General features: G+C 46.8%; 2 protein-coding genes across 14 annotated transcripts in view; one reads left to right on the forward strand and one right to left on the reverse strand.

Annotated features, from left to right (window-relative positions):
• LOC138764652 (uncharacterized) overlaps positions 1–20,932 on the forward strand; it is a 230,124-nt gene that overhangs the window by 20,969 nt on the left and 188,223 nt on the right. For 2 of the 13 annotated variants that reach the window (XR_011358252.1, XR_011358250.1), the window contains 2 exons: positions 9,084–9,268; positions 10,712–11,177. The exons of 9 other annotated variants lie outside the window; for them this stretch is intronic. The gene's annotated coding sequence lies outside the window, so the exon portion shown is untranslated. Of the gene's footprint in view, positions 1–9,083; positions 9,269–10,711; positions 11,178–12,858; positions 15,122–20,932 lie in introns of those variants that run through there. 2 more of the 13 variants (XR_011358259.1, XR_011358260.1) reach the window with 2 other exon arrangements.
• LOC138765494 (immunoglobulin mu heavy chain-like) overlaps positions 1–20,932 on the reverse strand; it is a 39,144-nt gene that overhangs the window by 9,797 nt on the left and 8,415 nt on the right. The window contains exons 7-8 of the mRNA XM_069942523.1: positions 18,200–18,499; positions 17,797–18,114 (exon numbers count right to left, since the gene is read on the reverse strand). Of these exons, the coding sequence (XP_069798624.1) occupies positions 17,797–18,114; positions 18,200–18,499 (618 nt within the window). The remainder of the gene's footprint in view (positions 1–17,796; positions 18,115–18,199; positions 18,500–20,932) is intronic.

Consider the following 20,932-nt stretch of genomic DNA (forward strand, 5'->3'; position numbering starts at 1 on the left):
TACATTTGATATCGGTGGTGGAGAAACTAATGGAAGGAATTCTTAGGGATAATATGTATAAATATCTGGATGGGCAAGGATTGATCAGGGACTCTCAATATCAGTTTGTCAGGGGAAAGTCGTGTTTGACAAATCTTGTTGAATTTTTTGAAGAGGTGACCAGAAAGGTTGATGAAGGTAGAGCAGTTGATCTGGTGTATTTGGATTGTAGTAAGGCTTTTGATTAAGTTCCACGTGGAAGGTTAGTGAAGAAGGTTCAATCGCTAGGGACTAATATAGAGATAGACAGATGGGTTTAGCGGTGGCTAGAAGATAGGCACCAGAGATTAATGGTGGACAACTGTCTGTCAGGATGGAGGCCAGTGACGAGCGGTGTGCCTCAGGAATCGGTGTTGGGTCCTTTGTTGTTCGTCATTTATATTAATGATTTGGATGACAGGGTGGTAAACTGGGTGAATAAATATGCAGACAATACAGAAATAGGGGGAGTTGTGGATAGTGAGGAGGATTTCCATGGACTACAGAATTATTTGGACTGTTTGGAATGGTGGGCTGAAAGGTAGCAGATGGAGTTTAATGTAGACAAGTTTGAGTTGCTTCATTTTGGGAAAAATAACCAAAATAGGACGACGCATGCAGTGAAGGGGATTGAGGAATGCTGAGGAACAGAGAGATCTTGGAATAACGGTTCAGCATTCCTTAAAGGTGGATTCCCATGTAGATAGGGTAGTGAAGAAGGCTTTTGGTATGCTGGCCTTTATAAATCATAGCATATGGTAGCATAGCATAGCTCCATATAGGAGCTGGGAGGTGATGTTCAGACTGTTTAAGGCATTGGTGAGGCCAAGTGTGGAGTATTGTGTTCAGTTCTGGTTGCCAAATTCTAGGAATTTATAGAATTATTTATAGAAATATAAATAAGGTAGAAAGGGTGCAAAGAAGGTTTACAAAAATGTTGCCTGGATTGGAGTATCTTGAATACGGAGAAAGATTGAGTAGACTGGGACTTTATTCGTTGGAGCGTAGAAGGTTGAGAGGGGATTTGATCGAGTTTTTGAAAGTTATGAAGGGAATAGATAGAGTAGATGTGAATAGGCTCTTTCCCCTGAGGGTAGGGGAGATGGGAACAAGGGGTTATAAGTTAAGGGTTAGGGGGGAAATTTTTAGGAGTAATTGTGGTGGTACACCACCGGCCTACTGCAGGGGCAACCTCTGTACCTGCAGAAGTGTGAGGGGACAGGACAACACCTGGCTGGCTATCAATCTGTCGGCCTGAATGGATCAAGATCCACCCAGTCGGGTGTCAATCATCCTCCGGGATATAAGCCTGCGCCGGCCTCCCGAGGCCTCACTCAGAGTTGCTACAGCTAGAGCCAGCCTGGCTCTGTGGAAGTCTTTGTGGATTAAAGCCTGTTGTACAGTCTTTACCTTTGTGTGTGTCTGATTCTGGCTATCAGCGCACCACAGTAATATAAGAGGATGCTTCTTCACTCAGAGAGTGGTGGTTTAGTGGAATGATCTACTGGAAAAGTAGTTGCTGCAGGGTTAATTTTGTCATTTAAGAGGAGGCTAAATGAGTACATGGATGTGAGGGGATTGGAGGGTAATGGGCATGGTAGTAGATAGGTGGAACTAGTGGAGTTTCACATAAATCGGTGCAGACTAGAAGGACCAATATGGCCTGTTTCCGTACTGTAAATTGTTATATGCTTATATTATTGTCATAATATGTGCTATAATCTTTAATGTGTAATAGTCTCATGCGATCAATTTATTATACATTTGTTTTGTTTTTCTGATAAAACAATAAAAATAACATAAAAAGAATATATCTAATGAGTAGGTCTCCACATCTTCCTTGGACAGGGAATTCCACAGATTTGCTACACTCTCTGAAAAGCAGATCCTCATCATCTCTCTCTCTTCAATTCCCCCAAGTCTTCATGATATGTTCCCTGTTCGAATTTCACCTCCCAGAAGAAAAACTTTCCTGCCACTGTTATCTATCCCTTTGACAATTTTGCACATTTCGAAAAGATCCCCTCTCATTTTTCTTAATTCCAGTGAACACAATTCTCTCTGCAAAAAGGAGTTAATCCTCAGTGGCTGCCACGACGTGACAAACACATACCTTTGTTGTGAACATCTTGATTGTTGTGTGTAACTGTGGTTGGTTAAGTGTTAAATGTGGAGAGGGTATAGCAGGGTGGGGGGGGGGGTGTGGGGGCGGTGTGAAAGGGATCGAGAAAACTTGAACTCAATAACTGTTCAATTCAGAAAATTATAAATAGAATATTAAAAGAAAAGGAGTTAATCCACACTTATATCTTAATTGACTACCCCGAACGTTGAGGTTAGGCTCCCCCTACTAGAGGAAATAAATTTCCTGCCACATCTGATCAATCCCTTTCATAATTTTACCTTTCTGTAAGATCCCCTCTCATTCTTCTTAATTCCAGTGAGTATAGTCCCAGCAACTCAATCTCCCCTTACAGGCTGAACCTTTCTTTGATGGAATCAACCTGATGAACCACCGCTTCCAATCCAGTATAGTCTTTTTCATATACAGAGACTCAAACTCCAGGTGCAGCTTCACCTGAACCCTGTTCAGCTACAGCAGATCCTACCTCTCTTCAATTCAGTCCCTCCGGAAGTGAAGGCCCGCATCATCCCATTTCCCTTCTTCATTACCTCTTGCAGCTGCAAATTAACCTTTGTGATTCATTCACAATCACTGCCAACTCCCTCTGGATCAGAGCATAAGGTAAATATTCACCATTAAAAAAAATAACCTGATCTATTATTTTCTTCCACTGTGAATGACCTCAGATTTTACAACTTTGTCCCACCTGACAGACCCTTCTCCACTCATTGACTAGTCTCTCTCTCTCTTCAGACTCTGCATCCTTTCCACAATTTTCTCCTGTACATATGGGCGACATGGTTAGCGTAGCAGTTAGCGCATTGCCTTTAGAGTGCCAGCGATTGAGACCGGGGTTAAAATCCTGGGCTGTCTGTAAGGAGTTTGCAAGTTCTGCTCATGTCTGCATGGTTTTTTCCTGAGGCTCCAGTTTCTACCCACTCTTTGAAATGTACCAGGGATGTAGGTTCATTGGGGGTAAATTGGGTGCCAAGGGCTTGTGACCGAAATGGCCTGTTTCTGTGCTGTGTGCCTCTATATCTCAATTTTGTGTCATCAACAGGCTTTGATACAGAGCACTCGGTCCCTTACTTAAATTATTCTTGCATATCATGGGCCCAGTATCAACCCCTGTTGCAAACTGCCAATAGATAACACCCATTTATCTGAATCTTCTGTTTTCTTTTGGGAAACCAATCCTCTATGCATCCTAATATCTTATGCCCCAATTTCAAGCATCCTTATCCTCTGGGTGTCTTTTTTGTGGCACATTATTGAATGCCTTCTTGAAGCCCAAGTCCCCAACATCCACCTATTCTCTTTGATCCATTGCTTTCATTACATCCTCAAAGAACTTCAGGGTTGCACAGTTAGCGTAACGCTCTGACAGCTGCAGAGATTGGGACCAGGGTTCAAAACCCGCGTGGTCTAAAAGGAGTTTGTATGTTCTCCCTGTATCTGCGTGGGTTTCATCCCAGTGCTCTGGTTTCCTTCCACAGTTTAAAAAAGTACCAAAGATTGTAGGTCAATTGGGTGTAGTCAAGCAGCACAGGTCCAGGTGCTGAAAGGGCCTTTTATCGCGCTGTATCTCTAAATTTGCAGGCGGCGGCCTCGGCCCCGGTCCGGGCAGTATGGACCGACCTAGGAGGGGAGGCAGGCCCCTCCAGCCCGGGTAAGAAACCTGCATAGGAGAAGGCCACTCCGATATAAAACCTACGACCCAAGGACCTCGCTGCCACGTCCCAGCTTGCTTGGCCACGGCACACGAACCATGGGTGTAAAGGGTGGGGCCAGTACTGCGCGCACTGCACTCCACCTAAAAGCTCCTTTGCGCAGGCCCGAGGACAGGTCCACGTCCTCCCCCTCCACGTCCTCCCCCTCCACGTCCTCCCCCTCAAAAGATGCTCACAAACTCAGGCTAGCATGCTGGAACATCAGAACCATGCTAGACAAGGCTGACAGCCACCGACCTGAACGTCGGTCTGCCCTCATTGCACATGAACTCCTCAGACTTGACATCGACATAGCCGCTCTCAGTGAAGTCCGCCTGGCAGATGTAGGCAGCCTCCGAGAACGCGGCGCGGGCTACACACTCTACTGGTCTGGCAAGCCTTTGGATGAACGACGCCTATCTGGTGTAGGCTTCATGGTCAAGAGCTTCATTGCCTCCAAACTCGAAAACCTTCCGACAGGCCTCTCGGACCGAATCATGTCCATGCGACTCCCACTTCAAAACAAGCGTCACATCACCCTCATCAGTGTCTATGCTCCAACCCTCCAGGCGGAACCAGCAGAAAAGAACAAGTTCTACACCGACCTGCGCAACCTCATCCAACGTACCCCTACAGCCGACAAGGTTGTCATCCTGGGCGACTTCAACGCTCGTGTCGGCAAAGACTCAGAAACCTGGCCAGGAATCCTGGGCAAGCATGGCGTCGGCAAGTGCAACGACAATGGGCGCCTCCTGTTGGAGCTCTGCGCAGAACAGCGACTTGTCATTACAAACACCCTTTTTCAGCAGAGGGACAGCCTTAAGACCACCTGGATGCATCCCCGATCCAAACACTGGCACCTCCTGGACTACATCCTGGTGCGAGAAAGTGACAAACAAGATGTGCTCCACACCAGGGTCATGCCTAGCGCGGAATGCCACACTGACCACCGGCTGGTTCGCTGCAAGCTCAACCTTCACTTCAAGCCAAAGCCCAGGAACAATAAAGCCCCCAGAAAGAGGTTCAATGTTGGAAACCTGCAGTCAGACGAAGCGAGAGGAAACTTCCAGGCAAACCTCAAAGCAAAGCTCGACGTTGCAACCCGCCTCACGGACCCGTCCCCTGAAACCCTCTGGGATCAGTTGAAGACTACCATACTGCAATCCACTGAAGAGGTACTGGGCTTCTCCTCCAGGAAAAACAAGGACTGGTTTGACGAAAACAGCCAGGAAATCCAGGAGCTGCTGGCAAAGAAGCGAGCTGCCCACCAGTCTCACCTTACAAAGCCGTCCTGTCCAGAGAAGAAACAAGCCTTCCGTCGCGCATGCAGCCATCTTCAGCGCAAACTCCGGGAGATCCAAAATGAGTGGTGGACTAGCCTCGCCAAACGAACACAGCTCAGCGCGGACATTGGCGACTTCGGGTGTTTCTACGAGGCTCTAAAGGCTGTGTACGGCCCCTCACCCCAAGTCCAAAGCCCGCTGCGCAGCTCAGACGGCAAAGTCCTCCTCAGCGACAAGATCTCCATCCTCAACCGATGGTCAGAACACTTCCAATCTCTTTTCAGTGCCAACCGCTCAGTCCAAGATTCCGCCCTGCTCCAGCTCCCTCAACAGCCCCTAAGGCAAGAGCTGGATGAGGTTCCCACCCTGGATGAGACATATAAGGCAATCGAACAACTGAAAAGTGGCAAAGCAGCAGGTATGGATGGAATCCCCCCAGAAGTCTGGAAGGCTGGCGGCAAAACTCTGCATGCCAAACTGCATGAGTTTTTCAAGCTTTGTTGGGACCAAGGTAAACTGCCTCAGGATCTTCGTGATGCCACCATCATCACCCTGTACAAAAACAAAGGCGAGAAATCAGACTGCTCAAACTACAGGGGAATCACGTTGCTCTCCATTGCAGGCAAAATCTTCGCTAGGATTCTACTAAATAGAATAATACCTAGTGTCGCCGAGAATATTCTCCCAGGATCACAGTGCGGCTTTCGCGCAAACAGAGGAACCACTGACATGGTCTTTGCCCTCAGACAGCTCCAAGAAAAGTGCAGAGAACAAAACAAAGGACTCTACATCACCTTTGTTGACCTCACCAAAGCCTTCGACACCGTGAGCAGGAAAGGGCTTTGGCAAATACTAGAGCGCATCGGTTGTCCCCCAAAGTTCCTCAACATGATTATCCAACTGCACGAAAACCAACAAGGTCGGGTCAGATACAGCAATGAGCTCTCTGAACCCTTCTCCATTAACAATGGCGTGAAGCAAGGCTGTGTTCTCGCACCAACCCTCTTTTAAATCTTCTTCAGCATGATGCTGAACCAAGCCATGAAAGACCCCAACAATGAAGACGCTGTTTACATCCGGTACCGCACGGATGGCAGTCTCTTCAATCTGAGGCGCCTGCAAGCTCACACCAAGACACAAGAGAAACTTGTCCGTGAACTACTCTTTGCAGATGATGCCGCTTTAGTTGCCCATTCAGAGCCAGCTCTTCAGCGCTTGACGTCCTGCTTTGCGGAAACTGCCAAAATGTTTGGCCTGGAAGTCAGCCTGAAGAAAACTGAGGTCCTCCATCAGCCAGCTCCCCACCATGACTACCAGCCCCCCCACATCTCCATCGGGCACACAAAACTCAAAACGGTCAACCAGTTTACCTATCTCGGCTGCACCATTTCATCAGATGCAAGGATCGACAATGAGATAGACAACAGACTCGCCAAGGCAAATAGCGCCTTTGGAAGACTACACAAAAGAGTCTGGAAAAACAACCAACTGAAAAACCTCACAAAGATAAGCGTATACAGAGCCGTTGTCATACCCACACTCCTGTTCGGCTCCGAATCATGGGTCCTCTACCGGCACCACCTATGGCTCCTAGAACGCTTTCACCAGCGTTGTCTCCGCTCCATCCTCAACATCCATTGGAGCGCTTACACCCCTAACGTCGAAGTACTCGAGATGGCAGAGGTCGACAGCATCGAGTCCACGCTGCTGAAGATCCAGCTGCGCTGGATGGGTCACGTCTCCAGAATGGAGGACCATCGCCTTCCCAAGATCGTGTTATATGGCGAGCTCTCCACTGGCCATCGTGACAGAGGTGCACCAAAGAAAAGGTACAAGGACTGCCTAAAGAAATCTCTTGGTGCCTGCCACATTGACCACCGCCAGTGGGCTGATAATGCCTCAAACCGTGCATCTTGGCGCCTCACAGTTTGGCGGGCAGCAACCTCCTTTGAAGAAGACCGCAGAGCCCACCTCACTGACAAAAGGCAAAGGAGGAAAAACCCAACACCCAACCCCAACCAACCAATTTTCCCTTGCAACCGCTGCAATCCTGTCTGCCTGTCCCGCATCGGACTTGTCAGCCACAAACGAGCCTGCAGCTGACGTGGACTTTTTACCCCCTCCATAAATCTTCGTCCGCGAAGCCAAGCCAAAGAAAAATCTCTAAATTTAAATTTGAAATTTAAATCAGCTACTTGATGGTTATTCATTGCCCCATCACAATAAGACTCATACTGGAGACTAAAGGAACTTTTAGGTTGCCAAAATCCCCCTATGTAAAGCCACATATTATGCCCATATGTGTCTGTCAGGAGGCCACTTGAAAGCACAGGAGGTGGATGTGAGGCAAACTTTGTAACCCTCCTCCAGGAGGGATAGTCGCCGGAGTACTGAGGACCCCCGGCACCTGAATGCAGCCGCCTGAAAGCGAATGCTGAGGGGATGACAATATGCTGGTGAGCGCTTGACAGCTCCCCTCGCTGCTGCCCTGCCCGCTGGCACAGGACGTCAGGGCAGGGGCAGTGGGCATGGGCTGTCAGTGCTGGGGCAGCCAGCACGGTCAGTCAGGGTTGAGGTGACCGGCGCGGTCAGTCAGGGTTGAGATGACCAACGCGGGCTGTAGGGGTTGTAGGGCTGTAGTGGTTGGGGAGGACGGCGCGGGCTTTAGTGGTTGGATTGGCCGGTGCGGGCTGTAGTGGTTGGGCCTGCCAGTATGGGCTGTCCCTATACTGATCCCACTTATGTGGGACAGATTAATTTGTTGCTTTCCAATGCAGCCACCGAACACCAAATGTTTGTTGATAATCTGCCCACAGCCACGCCAAACCTTGAGTGCTCTCCCCACAGCCCTTAATCAGTCCCAACACTGTGGGGCGGCCGGTGTGGGCAGAGCAGTGGGATCAGTGTGGGGACCAACATGTGGCTATGGGGAGAGAGCAGAGCAGTGGGATCAGTCTGGGGACCGACATGGGGCTAGTTTAATTGGACGGTAATGTTTGGTGCACACATTGTGGCCAAATGGGCTATTTCTGTGCTGTCCTGTTCTTTGTTTTAGATATTCATTATATTTAGTGTTTGCATTTCTCTTTGATAAACTAGCTGGGTTTTTATTTGCCACCGTGATGTCTTTTGCTAACTGGTTCATGTGTAAATTCTTCTGTACCATATATTTTTCCTAATGCCTCTGCTAGTTCAAACTCTCTGCCGGTCTGATTCCTCTCAGAGCACTGAAGGTTTGACTTGGCTGTCGGCAGATTCTCAACAAACATTTGGTGCTCGGTGTCTGCATTGGAAAGCAACAAGTTAATCTGTCCCTCATAAGTGGGATCAGTATGGCAACAGCCCACGCCGGCCACCCCAGCGCTGACAGTCTGCGCTGCCCACCCCAAACCCTGTAGACCACCCCACCTCTGACAGCCTGCCGCCCCAACCCTGACAGCCCGAAGGGACAGGAGCCAGAGTGTGCTCCGAGGCACCTCCCTTGCAGCTTTCCCTTTCAGATGGCCAGCGCTGCACTTTCAATCGCAATAGATATTCACCAAGAGAAATGGTTACTTAAACAAACCTTGCTTTTAATTATTTTGAAACATGAAAATAGAAGAAAACTTTAACTTATCGCTATTGACTTACTTAACCTAACTTAACCCCCTTCTAATTCTAAGCGCACGTGTATGTAATGTGTGTGTAAGTTCTCTGGTTCTCAGTCCAATCTCACTTCTCATTCCTCCAAGTTCACTGATTGCAGGCAATTCTTATACTGTGCACAGAATTTAACATTTATGAAGTTCACCAGGCTTTGGTGCTTGAAAGGTGAGGTTCTTGTCGGTTTTCAGAGAGACATTTGTTGTACGATGGACACCAGCCACCTCAGTGTCTCGCTGATGAAACTTATCCCCTGTGACAGTACAGGATACAATCACCAATGTATATTTTTCTATATTTTTACAGAAAGTGATTGGCTGAGAGCCGGAGCCACACCTACTGGCAGGTCATAAAGGGCTGCTCTGGACTGGTCGACCTCAATGTACTACGCTCCAGTCTTTTGTCAATAAAATCGTAGCGCGTCAAATGACTCGAAGACTTGTTGACTCAAATCAAGGCTCATGGACCTTCTACCTCCCCAAACCCAGAAGGTACTCAAATGCTGCCTGGGTTTTTTTTTCTTATTATGCTCAATGAGTCCCACAGTACCCTGACAAGGCACGGCCTAATTAAGTCCACCTCCTTCCCCTTGTCAGCGGAAGCCAGACTGTCTTTTGACCGCATCAAGTCGGATATCACCGTGGTCACTCTGTTCGCAGTAGACATATCCTTCCAGGTGGAGACCAATGCGTCTGACTTTGCATTGGCAGCCACCTTAAACTAGGCCGATAAGCCTGTCACCTTCTTTTCTAGGACCCTGCAGGCCCAGAAAGCCAACACTAATCTGTTGAGCAAGAGGCCCAGGCCAGCAGAGAGGTCGTATGTTGTTGGAGATACTACCTCGCTGGCAGGCGCTTTACACTCCTGACCGACCAACGCGCAGTCTCATTTATATTTAGTGGCAGCAGCGGAGTAAGATCAAACATGACAAGATTCCCAGATGGAGAATCAAACTCTCTATCTTCAACTACGACATTCAGCACAGGCCTGGCAAACTCAATGACCCGCTGACGTCCTTTCCCATGGGACATGTGCCAGTGTACAACTGGACAGGCTGAATAGATCCACGAGGAGCTCTGTCTCCCAGAGGTCACCAGGTCTGCCCACTTTGTAAAGGCCCACAACCTGCCTTATATGGTCGAGGGGATCTACTCCATGACCCGAGCCTGCCCAGTATGCACTGAGTGCAAGCCCAATTTCTTCTGGCCCGAGAAGACCCAGGTCATTCAAACCACCCAGATCTTCGAACATCTCAGAGTGGACTTCAAAGGGCCCCTACTGTCGATGAACCGTAACACCTACATTCTCACAGTGATACATGAGTTCTCCTGCTTCCTGTTCGCTATTCCCTGCCCAGACGTGATTGCCTCTTCAGTCATAAATGCATTCCACAGCATCTTCGCCATTTTCGGGTACTCCAGTTACATCCATAGTGACTGGGGGGTCCGCGTTTATGAGTGCGGAGCTGAGGCAGTACCTCCTGGAGCATCGAGCAGGACCACGAGCTGCAACCCACATAGTAATGGACAGGTCGAATGGGAGAATGCCACCGTCTGGAAAGCAGTCACGCTTTCCCTCTGGTCCAAAGGCAGAATGTCCTCCCAAATGCCCTACACTCCATCAGGTCCCTGTTTTGCACTACCACCAACGCTACTCCGCACGAATGTATATTCTCGTTCCCGCGGAAGTCGGAACCGGGAACAACTGCACCAGCATGGCTGACGGTCCCTGAACCTGTCCTGCTGAGAACTCATGTCCGCTACTCGAAAACAACCCTCTAGTCCACCAGGTAACGCTGTAACATGTGAACCCGCACTATGCCTATATCGAGTACCCGGAAGGGCGGGAGGACACGGTTTGGATAAGGGACCTGACCCAAGCCAGGTCTAACATTGTCACGTTCCAACCCCAACCTCCATTCAATCCTCCCCTAGGTTACATGCAGGGACAGTGGGACCAGCAGCACCTCGCAGATGACAACGGCAGCAGATTGGACCAGTCCTCAGCCAACGACGTCTGTGTACTAGGCGAAACTGCACCCACACCCGGGGTCTCCAGCAATGATATTCTGCCAGCTACCCCGATCCCGGTGATCATGTGAACAATCAGGCCTCCCGACTGTTACAGCCCGTGAACACTGCATGATATACTTTCCACTTTTTCTTTTATTCACTCCGAGGTCAGTTCCTCAAGAAGGGGTGAATATGATAATACAGGATACTATCACCAATGTATATATTTACATATAGTAATAGTGATTGGCTGAGAGCCGGAGCCACGTCTACTGGCAGGTCATAAAGGGCTGCTCCTAACCAGACCCAGGTCAGTCTGGACTGGTCGACCTCAATGTACTACGCTCCAGTCTTTTGTTAATAAAAGCCTTGTTAATAAAGTCAACAAGTCTTTGAGTCATTCGATGGGCTACACCCCCTTCAGGTTTCTCCAGATGCCCAGCCACCTCACTGTCTCTCTGACAAAACTTGCCCCCTTCAGGGTTCTCCAAATGATAACGTCTTTCTTTCAGGTCACCACAGAGTGCCTTTTCCTTTCTCTTCTTGCAAGTGGAACATTAGAGAGCCAGTCCTCTCCTCTTGTATGAACCACAAGGGCTTTGACCAGGCTAAATCAAGCACTTACAACCCATCTTTCACATGGGGTTTTCCACAAGCTTGCAAGCTTGTCCTGTTCCAGTCCCAGCTGCTGTTGCTGGGTGTAATACTGGAGAAGTAATCTTTGTCTCTCTCTCTTTCTGAGAGAAAGTCTGTTTTACTCTCTCTGCTTGCAAAACCACATGACCCACTTAGACCAGTAAGTTCTCTTCCAGACAGAAGGCGACCGACAAGATCTTTCATTTGTTGCATTTTTGTAAACAACAATCCATTCGTCAAGTCTCTTGGGCACTCTCTGAATCTCTTGCAAAGACTGTTGGCCCTGACATGTCTAGCAAATGGCAGAGCTCCAGTATTTTAAATAAGATCTGTTTTAAAGTGTTTGTATGTGACCTACTCAAACAAACCTTTCCCAATTTATCTCCCAAAAACTATCTATATATTCTGTCACACAGGGAACAACATCTTTGACTCCAAGTGAGCCGATTTTCACTGCAGAGGAGCTGCTTCTCAGAACCCTTTTTTCAGCACGAAATAAGTACAGTTCTGTTTCTTTCCAAATTAACCTGAACAACTTCAAAGTCAATTTCTTTCAAAATTTATTGTAGAAATAGAGGACTGTTACCCACTGTAATTAGAGATTAGTCAGTTTGGCCAATGATTTGAGAATGTGGCTTCAATCAGCAGTGCCCTGATATGAAGAATTGCAAGGTGTTCAGCCCTGTCCTGCAGTCGTGACACCGAGACACAGTCACAGTGTCCAGTGCCCCAGGTAAGGTCACCATCAGAAAGCCTGGCAGTGTTGGGACTATTCCCCTTATTGTTAGAGAATGCTGATCCTATTCCAATGGCTAATTATATTCACCTTTTGGCAGAATTTAAACAAACACTTTGCCAATTTCTGCACTTGACTGAATTCACTGATTGGAATGAAAATGACACAGTTGTTGCTTTTGCTGCCAAGTGTTTCAACCAAACGCACAGGAGGAGACAGAGAACCAGTTGGATCCCTGTGTTCAGTCTCACCAACCTGCCGCAGGTTCAGGTTTGTGAAAGGGTTCGCCACCCTCCCCCATCCACCCGCATTATCTCCTGCCCGTCAGGCTCTGGATGAGAAGGAGGGCTTCCAGTTCCCAACAGGAGTCTGACCAGAAAAATGATCTGGTCCTGCAGTGGGTCAGTGGGCTGAGTGACAGTGAGCCAACATTGTTCACAAATAAATGGGCAAGGAATAGGGGGAGTGTGACTGGGGATTGCTCCTCCCTCTCTTTCAATCATTTTTATTGTTTTTTATAATAAATACACAACAATGAAGAGAAGGGAACAAAACTGAAAATACCTGTACACGATCACCTATCGAAATTTGTGTGTGTGTGTGTGTGTGTGTGTGTGTGTGTGTGTGTGTGTGTTTTGTCCACGTGGCTTACAATGCCATCACCTTCTGCTGCTGGTAACCCTTTATATCCTTTCAGCCATGTCATGAATATGTCCATGATTGGTTACGGAAGCAACTGAGGTCATTACAGGACACTGCACATCATCATCTCCTGCTGGGTTCAGTTCCCACCCATCGTGTCTTCAGTCTTTCTCCTGTCCTTCTGCCACTCAGACTTCAGGCTGCAACATGTGGCAAACAGTTTCTCATGAGAAACATTTGCAAACGCCTCAGAAAACTCCTCTCAATAAATTCCTGTCTCAGATACTTTAATTGCCTCTTTAATAAGTTCATTGATGTTCCTAAGTTATGATGAGACCTACAAAAGATTAGTGCTGGATAACAATGAGGAGTGAGGTCTCATAGAGTGGGAATAAACCCAGTGAATCATGGGAAGGTTCCCCCTCTGTGAGCCTCATCCTGCTTTACTCTCACATTCTATTTTCCCTCTTTGATTCTTCCACACGCTATTTCTCTCTCAGTCAATTTTCTTCCCACTTCAATTTTTGCTTCTGTTTGCAATTTTCTCCGTCTCCATCTCCATTCTCCTGAGAAGAACAATGGAAAAAAGGAGCAAGAGTAAACTACCAAGCACTTCACGTCCACCCAGCCAGTCAACCTGAACATGGCTGATCCACTTTGACCTCAACTCCACTACTGTGCCAGTTACCCAAAGCCCTCAATTCCTTGCTGGGTTTCAGAGGTACTTTTCCTTTCAGTGAGTTTAACTGTGCCATTGGAATGGAACAGCTTTCTGGTTTGGAAAACAATTCTCTTGAGGCAAGGTTAGCAGAGCTGGGACTTTTGACTTTGGGGTGTAGAAGGATGAGAGGAGAATTGATAGAGGTCTACAAAATTATGAGAGGCAGAGATTGGGTGGAAAGCTAGCACCCATTTCCCAGGACAGGATCAGGAAACCCCAGAGGACATATGTACAAAATTAAGGGAGGGAAGTTTAGGGGAGACATAAAGGGCAAGTGTTTTTTACACAGAGAGTTGTGGATGTCTGGAACACCTTGCCAGGGATGGTGGTAGAGACTGAAACATTAGGGACATTTAAAAGACTCTCAAGGCAAGGACATGGATGAAAGGAAAATAGAAGGTTCTGGGGTAAGGAGGGTTTAGAACTTTTTTTTGGAAGGAATACATGAGTCGGCACAACATTGAGAGCTGAAGGACCTGTACTGTGTGGAATTGTTCGATGTTCTATGTTAACAGGTCCTGACATTGAAGAGTCCCTTTATTTTATTTCACATTTATACACATGGTGAGCATCAGCCATGGATTCCTCAAACAATGAGGACCCCTGTTGGACACAGTTGTCACGTGTGGCTCAGTGGTTAGCAATGGCACCTCTTGGACTGAAGGTGATGGATTCTAACCTCTATCTAGAATTAGGCTTTGCACAGAGGGGCTTTTTCAGATAAATCTCAATAATCTCATGACGAGCCCAAAAGAAGAAAATAAGAGCGTTCCCCAGGACCCTGAGCCAATATTTATCACTAAACTAACAATTAAATACAGAAGATCCAACCGTATTCGATTGGTTATGTGAAGTCTTGCTTCAAGAACATTGTGACAATTGGACTGGGAAAGTCGATGATCTGTCAGCTCACATTCTGTCACCCTGACAGTCACATGACACAATGATAATGGAGTTATCGACTCATAATCACAATCCATCCCTGTCCATTAGTCTCCGGCGGGTCCAGGTATGGTGCAAGGCTACCCAATGATGGAAGGTTTTGCACATCATCGATCCAAAGACACCAATTTCTCCCAAAATGTGCATTTTCCACACAGCACATCCCACATCATTCATTTCCTGCCTCTCAAAGCCCATCAGCAAAGCACACGCAGAATCATGACATTTTCAAGTTACATTTATTGAACTTCCAAATGATACATGAACACATCCATTGATTTGACACATCTTGAGATCCCAGATCATGTTTCAATCTGATCAATGTCTGTAAAGCCATACAGATGCTGAGAAATTTGTGGCTAATGTAATCCTCGAGTCTCATTTTGTTCTCAATGGTTCAGAAATGTCCAGATCTTAATCATGATAGAAAGTAAAATGATCTTCTTGGACAGTTAATTTTCATCAAACTAACAAAACCATTGAATCGTGAGGTATTATGCACAAGAGGTAAAACTATCAGTGAGAACAAGTGAGACATTGACCGAGGTGGGTTTGCTGTGAGATTTATTGATGCTTCTGAACAGATTAGTTGTGAGCGACTCATGTCCCACCACGCAGGAGAAAGTGGTGCCATGATCCCACTCCTCTGGAGAAACCTTCAACTGACTGGTCATCATGTTCCAGCCACTTCTGGGGTCCTCGGTCACTGGCTGGTTCACGTAGCCAGTCTTCAGAAGGATGTCGTTGGCCATCCAGGCCACGTAGATGTCTGCAGGAGAGAACTTCTTGACTAGGCACATCAGGGTTGCAGACTGATCGCCCTCTAACTCTTCTGATGAAGGGGGGAGGAGGAAGATGTGAGGAGAAGTCACAACTCCACCTGGGAACAGAACGAACCTCAGTTAGGTTGCATCTTTCAATAATTCTGTGCTGAACCCACACATTGTGCTTTCAAACCAACATGGGCAACTTCTACATCTTGAGGGATTTCACTTTACCTGACACTGGAGCCTTTTCCCTTTCTACTCATTGTTGGGATGTGCAGGGTGGAAGCCTTGACTCGGACACATTTTAAAGCTTCCAGAGAGGTTTGTCTGTTTCGTTTAATCAGTGGAAGCCACTGATCACAGAGACTCCACAGAAAGTGGGTCAGACCATGGACTTGACTCATCCTGTGCTGTTTGGTCCATCTCCCCCTCTGCTTCAATGATCTGCTGAACTTCAGTCTGTGCCTCAGCCTCCCTGCCCTTCCACCCACTGCCTTGACTCAGTCTCTCCCTCAGGGTTTGAAAGCTGCAGATCCTTCTCCCTCGACATCATCACAGGAACTCACCCCGCAGCTGAGTTTGGTTTTGGATGAGGCTGCTGTGGTGATTTGGGGTCTTACTGGTTTTCTCTGGAGGCTTCAGTCTTCCTTTGCTCCTTAATATTCTCTGACCAACATGAGAAGACCTTCTCCAAGGCAAAGAAGAATGTGGGGAGTCTCATGGAAACTATAACATTCTGAACTGATTGGACAGAATCGATACTGGAAGAATGTTCCTGATGGCGGCAGAATCCAGGAACAAGGGTGACAAGCTGAAGATGGTGTGAGAGGAGGAATGATAGAAAGGAGAATGGTGAACCTAGGGAATTCTCTGCCACAAAGAGCAGTTGAAGCCCAGTGAGTAAATATATCCAAAGATGAGCTGGATATTGTTCCAAGGGTAAAAGTTCAAGGGGCATGGAGAGAAGTCAGGAATAGGGGGCGCAATTTGAATAATCTGCTTTGATCATATTGAATGGCTAAGCAGCAATGAAGGGTTGAATGGCCTACTTCTACTCTCTAATTTTCCCTGAGACAACCACACTGCTGAATGGTGACATATGCTTTGCTTCTGTACATTACACAATGTAAATGACAAAACCTCAGTATTTATTATCATTCCTCTACTTGCTTAGATCAGAATCACACCAAGCTCTCTCTTCACGTACCTGTGGCCTTCTTAATGGACCTCTTCTCCGGTGTTGGCAAACTCTTGTCCTCCACCACGCACGAGTACTCAGTTCCTATCTCCCACTCCGCAGCGGGCACCGTCAGTCTGCTGATAATTATGTCTTCACCTCCGTTCCTATTTGGACCCTGAGTTCTCACCCCATCTTTTCTCTCACTTCCATCCACTTGCCAGGTTACCCTGAATCCCTCTAAATCACCATGGACCACCTCACATAGAATGGTCGCCGTCCTGTTCATCCAGATCTCTTCGAAGGAAGGTTTTCTTAAAGTGACTGAGGGGCTGGTATCTGAACAGTCAGCTGGGAGAAATGTCATAATTATTATTTTGTAGAGGCTCACTGGAGGCTTAATCGAACCAGCTCAAGAGGTTCCGAGTGATGTCATGATATTATTTGGAACGTACGGTGTTTTCAAAATCTGCGCGTGACTGTTTGAGTAAAAGACTTTTACTGAACTTCAACTGGACTATGTCTGATCATTTTCTCATTCTTCAATACACGCTGTAAACCAGTTGCTACAATTTCACCATTCCCCAAAGGATAGGGCATCACTGGTGAGACCAACATTTCATATTCATCTCCAGCAAATCATTCGTTGGTCGCATCAGATCAGTCGAGACTTATCTACATTGATGGAGGAATGAGATTTCCCCAATTGAGCAGACAGGGTAAACCCTTGTCAGGAATATCAATGAACAAATTTGTCTCTGATGTAAGTTGGACAGTTTCAAGGACACTTAAGCTGTTCCCAGCCACTTATTAAAACAAAAACAGAAAATTCCAAACAATTCAGGCTGCACCTGTGCAGAGGGAAGCAGAGCTAATATTTTAATTCAGAAATATTCCAGCAATTTTCCTTGACATTTTTAAAATTCAAGCAGCATCAGAAATAGTTGATCTTTATTACAACTGTTAAAATGCATTTGGCCTCCATGAAGTGTAACTGAAATCTCTTGCTGCTTTCTCAGAACGTTTTGTGTTCAAGCCGTCCTGCAGAGGCTTCCACATTGCCCAGGCTAACTCTTCCCATGCTGGAGCAGAGTGCTGTCCTGATGCAGATTCAGTCACGGCTGAGGCCATGACCAGAGGCCCAGATTACATTCAAAGACAGAAGGAGAGACCATTTGGAAGAGGGATATCCGGGATCTCCAGGGCACCTGGCCAGTGAAATAGTTTGTATTGTGCTCAAGTTATGAAAGCAATTATTTCTCTGGCCAAGATTCTGGAGGATCCGTTCAGTCATCAAACCATAACAGGTCTGCACCATGTTTCTGTCTGGCACAGTTTATAGCAAAAAGCAAACAATGTCAACAATGGAGTGGGTCGGGACCTTACCTTGGAGGTTCCTCGCTTCCTTTGTGATGCTGGTGTTGGAGGAGGGATGAGACACCGTGCAGCTGAAGATTGAGCCTGTCTTCCACTCCTGTGAACTCACCGTCAGGAAGTGGCTGGCACTGAAAGTCCCATCCTGCTCCAGAGCAGTCTGTGTCCTGCTGGTGTTGGAGGAGATCAGGGAGTGACCTTTCTTCCAGGTGACATCAATGTGGTCTGGGTAGAATCCCGAGACCACACACTCGAGGGTAGCCACATTCCTATGCTTAGCCTCTTCGTATGGTGGAGGCAGCAGTCTGGCCACAGGAGGTTTTGTCTCAACTGGAACAGAAGAACAAAGAAAACATTGGACTCTTTCTCACATCATCACTGATGTTTGTTATTTAATCAGTGATTTCTTACCCACCTTTGGTGCTTTTTGTCCATGCTGAGACTGGTGAGGATAAATGATCTTGGGCAGAACACATGTACTCCATCCCGCTGGACCACTCCTCCACGCTGGTCTGGAGTCGGCTGATTATTGTGTTTTGGAACCCTTTCCTTCTGGGCTGTTGGGTCACAGCTGCATCACTTTTATCCTCTCCGTTCACCTCCCAGGAGATGTGGACTTTCTTCGGATCAGCAGAGATGACTGTGCACACCAGAGTAGCTGTTTTGTTGATCCATATCTCTTGAATGGAGGGATTTTGAATTGAGACAAACAATTCTGTGGATCAGAAAGAGGAGATGTCAGAATTGTAGTGGAAACTTTTCTCTTTGTGATGGAAAGTCAAAGCAGATCCAAGTGCATTGTGGCAGTGAACTGGAAACAAGGTAACAGAAACTCGCAAGGGTGGAAAGGTGTGCTGCAAATGTTGGCTGGGAAAATAAACTCAGTATAAAGGACCTGCCAAATGGGTTTAATCGCCTTCCCCACAACTGTGACCACAAGGTTCAGAGCAGGGACTCGATGGGAGGTGAGAGGCTGAACAACATTTTGATGCTGCAAAGCCAGTCACAGGTTTGTGGGAAGCCAGAAGAGAGGGAAGTGGGCATATTTCTCATCAGAGACAATTCAATATCTTCTTCACATGGAGCCCCTGTGGAATGAGTTACCTCCACTGAGCATTGTGAATCAATGAGAATCCTTTTCTCTGGACTGAGGCTGGGATTCCCTCAGTTTGTATTCAGTTAATAAATGCATCCTGGAATAAAACACTCTCTTTGGTGGTGGGGATTATAAAGTATTTGTGCTGTTATAAAACCCATCTGGTCCACTGTTGTTCATCACCAGAAGAAATCTGTCATCTATACCTGGTCTGGTTGCATGTGACTCCAGACCTGCAGTTACATGGCCAAGCCCTGGTCCAGCAAAACCCTCAGTTCAAGAGCGATCAATGAGGGACATGAAATTGTGAATGAATATGATTCCTCTGTGACGGAGCTTTGGGGGCACCTGACATCTGGGTTTGAATCAGTTTTCTGTGAGTGTGCTCCAGTGAAGTGGTGCGGTGTTTTAATATTTGAAAATAACTATTTGAAAGAAAGATGTGGACAACTTGCTCTCCAGCAACAACAGAGCAAACCATAAATCTGGAGAATAACAGAAATCTCCCTCATGCTGCACTTTGGGAAATTTTTGGAACAGATGTAGTTTCCCCGTTTCATTTTAGAATCGTTTGTTTCCTGTTTTCTGCAAAGCCACTGGTCTCCTCAAGCACCATCGTCACATCAGTTAAACTGCAGTTCACCATTTACACAATCAGTCACTTTGGTCCACGAGGGCTGTGTTTGCTTTCAAACACTTTTCAAGGAGGGTGATTATGTTTGTGTCAGGGTTGAAACCTTCACGACATTCAGCGTAAATTCCTCTATGGTATTTAGAGCAGATATAATGAACTCTGTGCCTGTCTGGCAGGACACATTTCATTTGATGACATATGATGTTATCTCTTGCTCAACCCATCTTTCTTTTAACAAGTGTTGAGCAATTTAAAAACATATGACAGGTACCTGGTGTTAGTCCAGATAAGATTTCTCGCAGTGTGTGGTCTGAAGTTTGTAAAGTGAGGTGTGTGGTGTCAGGGTTATTTCTTTCAGAATATTGGTTTAATCAGTACAGTGATGTTGTTGAACGTTTGTTTGTTGTTCAGTGCCATCCCATATCAATGACAAAATCCAATGCTCAGCCATCTCTGGTGAGAGGCAGTTCCCCCTCATAAGTCCTCACAGTGTCAAGATAGCTTTCCTTTTTGCAAAGTGCTGATATTATTCTATTAACCTTTGGGTGATTACACCCACACACTCCCCTCAGTGGCATTCCTTGTGATCACTGAGTTTCTCTCTTGGACTGAGTTCAGTGTCCAGGAAGTGAGTGAACAAAATGCTTCCAATGTTTGCTGTCCATCCCTTTCACACCAAGCGCGTGAGTTTGGTCAGGTCACTGGTGGGGTCCTGTGGTTTGTCTCACTGATTTGTCACAGGCCCCTTTTCTTACAGGTTGTCACATTCTGTAACTGAGCCAAGGTGACATTTCACCCCTGTATATCTTCAGCACCTCCTCCCCAAGCCACTGGCTGAGATGTAGTTTCTGGTTCTTGCTGACCTGGAAAGAAGGTGGTGAAGGGAAGTGGGGCTGGGATCTGAATCACACTGAACCAGCAATGTCCACAAATGAATGAGTGTACATGTGAGGTGTGGAGTGGGGATGGGGCAGCTTGAATTGATGCCTTGTTCTCTGCTGCACTTTGATCTCAGTGGATATGGTGGGATAGATTTGAATCCAGAAAATGGATTGTAATAAAATTCACTGACGAATTCCACATGCAGCCAATCACTTTATTTGACACTTTCCTTGTGAACAATGATACGGTCGGGTGGTACCATCAGAGAATGTCACATTGACATTAGTCTGCTGGAAGAATATCGGCACACACGTCGAACAGCTGGGACAGTTTTTATCTGAAAATGGAAGATGCATAGATTTAACCATTAGATATTCTCTCCTCTACTGGCTGCACTGAGAAAGGAAGTAGCTCCACACAGTCCCGACCTCTATTCTCTGCATTCACCATCTTTTAGGGATGAGATAATGAAAACCAATGATGACCTGTTGTCCCAAGTTCTAATCCCAGTGTTTCTGAGGGGTTGGCCAACAGAA

The sequence above is a fragment of the Narcine bancroftii genome, chromosome 5, assembly GCF_036971445.1.
Source record: "Narcine bancroftii isolate sNarBan1 chromosome 5, sNarBan1.hap1, whole genome shotgun sequence".
Classification (NCBI taxonomy): domain Eukaryota; kingdom Metazoa; phylum Chordata; class Chondrichthyes; order Torpediniformes; family Narcinidae; genus Narcine; species Narcine bancroftii.